This window comes from Polypterus senegalus, chromosome 5 (genome assembly GCF_016835505.1).
Source record: "Polypterus senegalus isolate Bchr_013 chromosome 5, ASM1683550v1, whole genome shotgun sequence".
In the NCBI taxonomy this organism is placed as follows: Eukaryota; Metazoa; Chordata; class Cladistia; order Polypteriformes; family Polypteridae; genus Polypterus; species Polypterus senegalus.
The window spans coordinates 109,181,553-109,190,905 of record NC_053158.1 but is presented as its reverse complement, the minus strand read 5'-3'; the positions used below and the strand labels follow the sequence as shown (position 1 = coordinate 109,190,905).

The 9,353-nt window shown below is 38.2% G+C and overlaps 1 protein-coding gene across 1 annotated transcript in view; it reads left to right on the top strand.

Annotated features, from left to right (window-relative positions):
* Window positions 1–917: 917 nt before the first annotated feature.
* Window positions 918–9,353, top strand: part of ttc19 (tetratricopeptide repeat domain 19) — a 40,903-nt gene continuing 32,467 nt past the window's right edge. Inside the window, exons 1-3 of the mRNA XM_039753223.1 lie at window positions 918–1,170; window positions 6,731–6,813; window positions 8,154–8,264. Coding sequence (XP_039609157.1) covers window positions 972–1,170; window positions 6,731–6,813; window positions 8,154–8,264 — 393 coding nt within the window. The 5' untranslated portion in view covers window positions 918–971. The remainder of the gene's footprint in view (window positions 1,171–6,730; window positions 6,814–8,153; window positions 8,265–9,353) is intronic.

Sequence of the window (9,353 nt, the reverse complement as noted above, 5' to 3'; positions counted from 1 at the left end):
TTATTTTGCAGGATGAATGTTTTTATTATGGTCAACTAATGTGGAACTAAAATGTATATACCGTAATGTCAAGTTGTACTGCATGCACAGTTCTGATCAGGCCTTGCCGTAAAGTGGATTTTTTTGCTTTTAATGTTTTTTCATTAAGCGCATGCGGTGTGTGTCACTACCTGGTTCCCGTTGCCGGCCCAATCTGCGTGCGCATGCGTATGGAAGGGCAATGTCATCCCACACTTTACGGTGCTGCCCAATCAGTTTAACGCATGCGCAAAACACTTTCCGGCATGTTTGGCTTTCAATACGCCTGCGCGCGCAAATCGGGTAGGAACGCAGATCGGGTAGCGACAGTGACTTAAGACACTTGCCTGGACAGCCTATGCCCAGAAACGACCCGGGATTTGCTCCTGCTTTGTGCCCAGTGCTAGGATGATACGATGTGGTGTATCCATCTGTTGAATTGGATGAAGCAAGTTCAGTAAACCAATGCGTGGAGCAATCAAGCAGCGTAAAATATATACAACACGACAAGATGGCAGTAGTGCACCGTAATGTAAAAATAGTAATAGAACAGTATACAACATTCACAGGTTAAAGTGTACCAGTAAGAATTAACGATGTACTAAACGCGCTTTACCTATAGATGCAATTGAAATTCTTCAGCGACTTTAAATTGTATATCTATTAGGGTCACAATATGAAATTGGGATAAGATTCTGCCTGTTTATGAATATTTTGTAACCCGAAAATTATAATAAAATTCATAATATACATTTTTGTTTGTCCGAGTTTCAAAAAAGAATATTCTCAATTCAAAGCAACGACATTGTTCAATACATTTTGAGTGTATTTGCAGACATGAAGTGTACATTTTTTTATAATTATTTCCCACTATATTAAAAGAGAAAACGGCTCTTCGGCTCGAACCGGAAGTAGTCCGTCACTGAAATGTTACCGTATGGTGCCCTGACAACATGGCGGCACTCAGTGCGGTTTTTCTTTGGCGCCGCTTTGGACATTGGGGCTGTCGTCGCTTTTGGCAGTTTAACATGCGCAAGGAGACAGGCATTGCTCGGACAGTAGGCAGCTATACGAAGACCAATTTTGCCTCGTCGGTGGTCCCATTATCGTGTTGGAAATCTGTGCATATGCTGGGCGGCCTGGGTGTTTTTGGTAAGTCGGGTGAATGAGAGGGGTCTGGCTCAGCGTCTGTGCTCCGGAAGTAGTTCTTGCATACATGCCGGAGTTAGTGATCCCGATTTTATTTGCTTTTACTTGTAGGTTGATTATAGTAGAGCAAATTAGTATTGAACTCAAATTTTAGTGTGGCTTAATATATCAAGTGTATGTTATTTTCTTGGGATCATTGCCGAACACTGATTTTAACACACATTCCCGGCACACTTTAATCAATTTTCTTATTAATTTATCGGAAGAATAGCACATTTACATTAAAGGATAATCTTGCTTCTGCCGTTTGACATTTTAATAGCAGTGCAGCGTAGCGTAGGCATATTGTCGGGACGGCATTGTTGGTTAGGAATCTTGAAGATAACAATTGAGTACCATAAGCTGTCCGGACTTTGAGATGGCAGAGCAAAAAAAACAAAATCTGTCGCCGTGTAGCAAACACTTCATTTACGGGAGTAAAGTTAGCTTGACGTACGACATTAGGACTTTGAGGCTAAATATCTCCGAAACGGAAATAGCAAAGACATTGAAGCCAACTATGGGGAGGGGGGAAAAAATCACATTTCCCAACAAGTTATGAACTAGCGTACCTCCCACCACACACACAGAAAGGACTTTATTTTTGTAAATAAATAAAATAAATCAAATCACTGAAGATGTGGAAAGTTCCCTGTACTTTAATATAGCTGCATTGTTGCACCCCACGTGTACCTGCACCTGTACAAGTGCTTTAAGCAAAGAAGCTTACTGGGTTGGCATAAGCAGACCAAACAGTTGTATTCAGACAATCACCAAAGCAGATGCCCACACACAGCACTGCTACTTTTTCAAGACATTTCTTCTCAGCCCCTGGGGGAATATGGCAATCAACCACACTTGGTGCTCTCTACATATACCTTCCAAGTAATGTAAAGTAAATATTACTGTAAAGCAAAATTAATAAGGCAGTAAATCTAATAGTAGCAACAGTAGGAAATGTATTTGAAAAGAGACTTATTGATATACTTATGCAAGGATACAGATGATGGTGAAGGCGAGTCTTTTCAAGTCTGGATATGTAGCTACTTAAAGTTAATTCAACCCACAGATGACTTGTGTGTTGCCAATTTTGATTAGAATGGCAGATGTCCTGTCTGAGTGCTCTCATTCTTTCACTTCTTTGTTTCCTCATTTTTGCTTAGAATGCAATCCACCTAAAGTGACCTTTCTTCATGCAGATTTACAAGTGATTACATGAACAATCAGTACTCTTAACATCATTTTCATGTTTGGATTACTATACAGCAGTATTTTCTTTCCCAGGCTGATGCCCCTTCTTATTTTAATTACCCCAACCAAGAAATAGATCTAGCTATCCGTTTTTAAATCCTCTCTAAAAGAATGAAGTAAAAATATAAAGTTCAAATCATTGCAGAGTTTAAATAAGTATCTGCTATAAATTTCTGTATCTTTTGTTAATTCAAACTCGATTCCTGTCTGTTTTGTCAGTGTTACATTTTATAACATTTAATGTGAGAGGTAAAATTGCAGTTCAGATTAGATAAATATTTGCAGTTAAACCTCCTATTTTATATATTGTTTAATTCCCAGTTTTTTATTGTGGGTTTAAACATTTTAATAAAGAAGTTATTTTGGATTGCTTCCATCACCATACAATTAATGCTTACATTTAAATGACTTCTTATCCTTCACCTTTCACTAATATCTTCATGCCAATAATTTTACAAAATCATGAATGAGCTATTTCGAATGAACAAACATGTCTATTAGTTCAGATTTTGTTTAGATCTATTGTCCTGTGTTCCTGGGTAATTAAACACATAGCCTAACAGAATCTCATCCTAAGGCATTTGCATTATCAGGCTAGCAGACTAACAGGCTGGTTTTGTTTAATTCTTCAGATCTGGGGCCTCACGTATAAAACGGTGTGTACGCACAGAAATGTTGTGTAAGAATGTTTCCACGTTCAAATCGTGATGTATAAAACCTAAACTTGGCGTAAAGCCACATACATTTACATGGTACCTCATACCCTGTCGTACGCAAGTTCTGCGCTCGGTTTTGCAGACTGGCGGCACCCAGCGTCAAAGCAGTGCTACTGTTCCTGTGTGGTTATCCTTTCTTTTGCTGACGCGGCTTTATAAATACTGTACAGTACACTGAAATTAACCGCATATTGTTTATTAGTTTAATGCATCTGATTGTAATTAACCTGTAACAATATAATGGTCCACAGAATGGTCAAACTATTCTAAATACCATTGCTGCTTTAGCGTTGTTACTCTCACTGCACCTTCTTCTTCTTCTTCTTCTTCTTTCAGCTGCTCCCGTTAGGGGTTGCCACAGCAGATCATCTTTTTCCATATTACTCTCACTGCACCATTTGGAGCAGCTGATCGGAAAGAGAATTATCGGTATACAGCATCAAGCACACGCTGCCTCAGCCATGCTTCCTATTTGAACTGCTTCTCACACGGCAAATGCTTCAAAATCTTTCCTGTACGGACCTCGCAGTTCAGAAAGAGTTTCATCCCAAGAACTCTAAACACACTCCATCAGTCCATCAAGTGCTCCTTGTAGAACTGTTTGTACTTATAATTACCTCACTGTAAACTTGTGAGACAGCTATAATATTACACAACCTGAGCCACTTTATAAAGCGCGTATTTACATATGATGAACTTGGTATTCGCTTAAATTGTTCTATTTTTCCTTGTGGTTTTGCCATTGTCTTTTCACAGAATGCTGAGTTTAAGGGCTATTTATATTGATTTGCATATTCAAAGAGGCGTAATTCTGGGACAGGTTGGGGCGGGACAGCAGGTGTGTGCACGTGCGTTACTTTTCATGCTGATCGGGATTTATGTAGAGGAAGAATGTGGAAGTTTGTGTACGCACAGATTCCTGCATCTGGATTTTTCTGTGCGTACGCACATTCCCGCTTTTGTGCTTACGCCATGTTATACTGTGAGTTCTACGCACGGCGTTATGCATGAGGCCCCAGGACTGGAGTTGGAGACCCCTGTGATATACTGCCTTTTTGACAACAGATTTTTTTTCTAGTAATGTGACTTGTGTACCGTAAGCAATAAACTCTTAGACAAAGTTTGTTTTGGCATAAGATGTGAAACTCTTATGTTTTTTTTTTATTATGGCATTTTTGTGTGTCTTTCTGTGTTCAAACACTGAAAGATGGCAGAATTTACAAAAGAACTATGACTGATCCCTGTGTATTATTTGGAAACAAAATACTCCAGTTTATATTTTGCATGTAGCTTGCAGTTTCTACTTTATGTTTTTTTTTTTTTTAATTTCACCACACAATGCTGATTTATTTTCAGTTATTTTTGACCCTGCTTAATCTAATTCAGGGTGAGCCAAGATGGACTAATCCCAGCTGCCCTACATGCTTTACTAGGTATGTTTAGAGAGAAATTGACATAAGCATTCATAAATGCATTTCCCAAGTATTATTTTTAAATTATCAGTAAATTCAGTGATTCTGCCTGTTCATTGCCTAGTCCATACAAATCACATGATATACTAGGCACAGCACCTGTCGAAGATGGTAAATATTCTTAAATTATTCTCTCTTGCCCACTATTTACTTTCAGTGCATTTCCTTTGTGTTTGGGTGTGTCTGAAACTCTCTTCACCAGCGCTCATTCTCTCAAGTGTGTTCTCAAAAAGCCTGCTTCTCAGACTGTCACTGTTTTCGAGGCACTTTTCTCACCTCCTCGCAGGTTTTATACATTCTGTCTTTGAAGGCGATTTTCTCAGTGTGCACCTATACTCCTCCTCGCACTTCCTCTTTCGTCACATCGCCAAAGCCAGACTGACCAATCAGATTGCTCTGAGGCACTTGACACACAGACATTAGTGTATTGTATTATATTATATTATATTATATTATATTATATTATATTATATTATATTATATTATACTAGCCAACCCGCGGCAGACCATACGCTGCATAATCAGGCCGGTTTTTTAATGATTTTTAAGCACAGGGAGAAAATTAACATTTGAAAAATCTGTAATGTAATAAATCAGCAAGAAAAGCAACATTGTAACAATGCACAGAACGAACCAATGCACGGAACGAACCAAAACACAATTGTCCGTGACTGAAAACTGGCGGACCGCCATCGCTCATGTGCCCACCTCCAACTCGTTACTTGAGTCGTTGTCATCTTTGCACAGTCCAGATGCAACTGTGACTCATGTAGACTTTCCGTGTTCCTGCAGGAGCATCTAAGAAGACGCATGTTTGTCGCGGATGTGAATTGCTGTATGTAGCGTGTAAAACAGTTTGCCATGGAGCACGCGGTCGTGCGTCGTAACCGAAAACTCGGTTTTTAAAGACTGCTTACTTCATTGTGTTTTAACCTCAGTTGTAAAGGATTGTTTTAAGGATCCCATGGGACACCCCTCGCAAACCGTTTTACACGCTGCATATGGCGATTCACCTCCGCGACAAACATGCCTCTATGAACAGTCAACGTGGCTCAGAAATGCCAGGAGTTGGTGGGCGTGGCTCCTTCCTGCGTGCGCCATAGGTGTCTCACTTGTCGGCAGCTCAGTGAATCCATGCCCCTTCTGGCGTGCTTTCCATGGGTGTCTTGCCTTAGTGAATTATATATATAGATTATATTATATTATATTATATTATATTATATTATATTATATTATATTATATTATATTATATTGCGGTGGGCTGGCACCCTGCCTGGGGTTTGTTTCCTGCCTTGTGCCCTGTGTTGGCTGGGATTGGCTCCAGCAGACCCCTGTGACCCTGAGGTTAGGATATAGCGGGTTGGATAATGGATGGATGGATTATATATTATATTATATTATATTATATTATATTATATTATATTATATTATATTATATTATATTATATATTATATTATTCGTAAAATGCAGTTATGTTGTGTTGTATCTAGTGGTGCTAGGTTCTTATCTGGTCCAGGGCAGATTATCCCATGTGTGGGTTTATCCTGAAGTAGTTTGAGTTTTCTCCCAAAGGTTTTTATTTTACATGACTTGTCTACTCTAAATTGGCCTATGGACTGCTGCCCTGTCAATGTTTGGCTCTTGTCTTGAATCTCTTAATGTTGCAATTGGTCTTGATCCTTGGTGACCCTGAAATGACTTAAGTATGGGCTAATATGGTAATGGCACGGTAGATCAAATGCTGAGACACTTACCATTATGTTATATCTGCCAAATGTCAGATGATTGAATGCAGTATATATTAAGGCTTCATACATAATTAATTTAATGTAATAAAAGATTCAGATACTGCTTTCTCCAATGGTTCAGATGCACTAAAGCAAAATGTAAACTTGTTTTATCTTAATGAAGGCTATTTGCATTTAGCAAATGCATATCACGAGGATCATAACCTTCAAAATCACTTGCTAAAATGTATACTTTTTCCGAGCAATACTGTCTATAGTTCTTTATGCTGTTGTGTGTAGTGTGTTTGAAAAACAAAAGAAGGAAAGTTTGGAGGACATTTTCTTAATTCTTCCAGCATTTTCATTTTTTACGAAGTCAGCTGAGGATGAAGAAAAAAAGAAAGAAGACGAGATTATTCTGCTCCTTAAAAAGGCTAAGGTACTTCTTTTTGTTTAAAATAAAGAGCATGCATATTTCATAACATAAATATCATATACAGTATTTGCTTTGGACAAGTTAGAGCTACTGTTCCCAAGCAGTATAATTTATCACTGAGCTCTGTTATGCATAACCACATATGTAGTTTTCAGACAGAATGCAATACACCAAAAGTATTCAAGCCAAAAGAAGTAATTCATTAGACACAAAGCTGTGGAGACACCAGGTGTGAATGTTACTTACAGTAGATATCAGCCAGTTTGTAAAAACAAATATATAAGAGAAAATAAAGTTAAAAACAGTATGGTATGTAGAGCTCATATTTTCTGATCATTTTAATTTGTGGATTGGTAGCAGAATTTCAATGAATTCAGCAGATATTTTGGTTAAAGTCTTGGTAAAGGCAAAATACTTCATATAATCAAAAAACTGATAAGAGAATCATTAAAGTGTCTAACTGATAATTAGGAATCGCTTTGAAATTGACATTGATAGAATCAAATTAATTCTCAAGCCAAAGTAATGTTCATTGGTATAGCAACTACATGTACAGTGTAACACATATTTAAATGGAGTGAGGGATCAGATGTGCTGCGGGCTCCAGTTATAGGCATGTACTGCTCTTGTTTAGTTCAGCTCAGCTCAGTGGCTAATTCCGGATTAGTTAATAGACAGATACAGTATAAGTGACAAAGTCTGATAATGTGTGTGAAAGTCAAAGAACAAACACTGGTTTACAGGAATTATTCTTCAATTGACAAGTTTGATTTCAACAAAAGTAGCCTTAAACTTGGGGCAGATGTTGTTAAAGGAGAAAAATTAATCAGCTTTTTGATTTTTTTTTTTGCTAAAGATCTTCCAATAGACAGTTTGAATGAATCGGGGACAGTACCTCTGGATAAACATGAACATCTTAAATTTAGTAGGAATTGTGTAAGTCTTGTAAAGTGATTTTTTTTAATGTCCCTATATATTGTATGTAGTGTATATTAAGCTCATAATATCTTTTAATGGCCTAATTAACAATACAGTGTCAACTTTGAGACCTTGATGGAGCCAGACTGATGGTTTTTACTATATTCATCAAATAATAATGCATGCTATATATACAGCTTGTTCAATTCAATGTCTCAGTGGAAGGAATGATATTTCTATTGCATAGTGTATTCCTTCAATTTTTAAATTGGGGGCCGACTCCACAGTACCTAGTATGCTAAGTGCATTGACTAATCTCTTTTTGGCAAGTTTTTACACTACAAGTGTGCATTTTATTATTTTTATGCAGATTTTATATTCTCTATTTTTGTAATTTTAAATGATTGTGTCATTTGTGATTGCAGTTAAGTATTATGCAAGGAGAGCTGGAAGCAGCAGACAAAATTCTGCACAAAGCGATACGACTGGCTCATGAATCTCACAACACCCAAGCGATCATCTATACATATGACATGGTGAATTTTTAGATTCAACTTTGTGCTTGGTAAAGTTTCACAGACTATTATTTTATTAGTGCTGCTGAAGCTTGATCTTCTGACTTTGTCTTTATTTTGCTCTAGATTATCCCAGCTAGCATAAGGGCACAAGGTAGGAACAAACCCTGGGCAGGGTGCCAGTCCATCACAGGGTGAACACACACACGCACGCACACCAACCACACACTAGAGACAATTTTGCAACAGCAATTCACCTAACCTGATTGTCTTTAGATTGTGGGAGAAAATTGTAGCACCTGTAGGAAAAAACATGAAAATGGGGAGAACATGGAAACTGCACACAGGGAACACCAGGGGCCTCATGTATAAACGGTGCGTACGCACAGAAATGTTGCGTAAGAACTTTTCCGCGTTCAAATCGAGATTTATAAAACCTACACTTGGCGTAAAGCCACGCACTTTTCCACGGTACCTCATGCCTTGTCGTACGCAAGTTCTCCGCTCGGTTTTGCAAACTGGCGGCACCCAGCGTCAAAGCAATGGTACTGTTCCTGTGTGGTTACTCATTATTTTCATGACGCGGCTTTATAAATACACAGAAACTAACCGCATATTGTTTATTAGTGTAATGCATCTGATTGTAATTAACTCGTAACAATATAATGGTTCAGGGAACTGCCATAGTATTCCAAATACCATAACTGCTTTAGCGTTGTTACTCTCACTTCTTTTTCTTCTTTCAGCTCCTCCCGTTAGGAGTTGCCACAGCGGATCATCTTTTTCCATATTACTCTCACTGCACGACTCGGAGTATTTATATCACTGTATCTGAGTGTGAATCACAGCAGCAGCTGATCGGAAAGAGAATTATCGGCATACAGTTTCAAGGACACGCTGTCTCAGCCACTGCAAAATGTTTTAAAGCATTTCCTGTACGGACCTCGCGGTTCAGAAACAGTTTCATCCCAAGAACTTTAAATGCACTCAATCAATTGCTCCTTGTAGAACGGTTTGTACTTATAAATACAATCACCCCACTGTAAACTTGCACTACAGTTATAATATCACACAACCTGAGCCACTTTATAAAGCGTGTATTTACATATG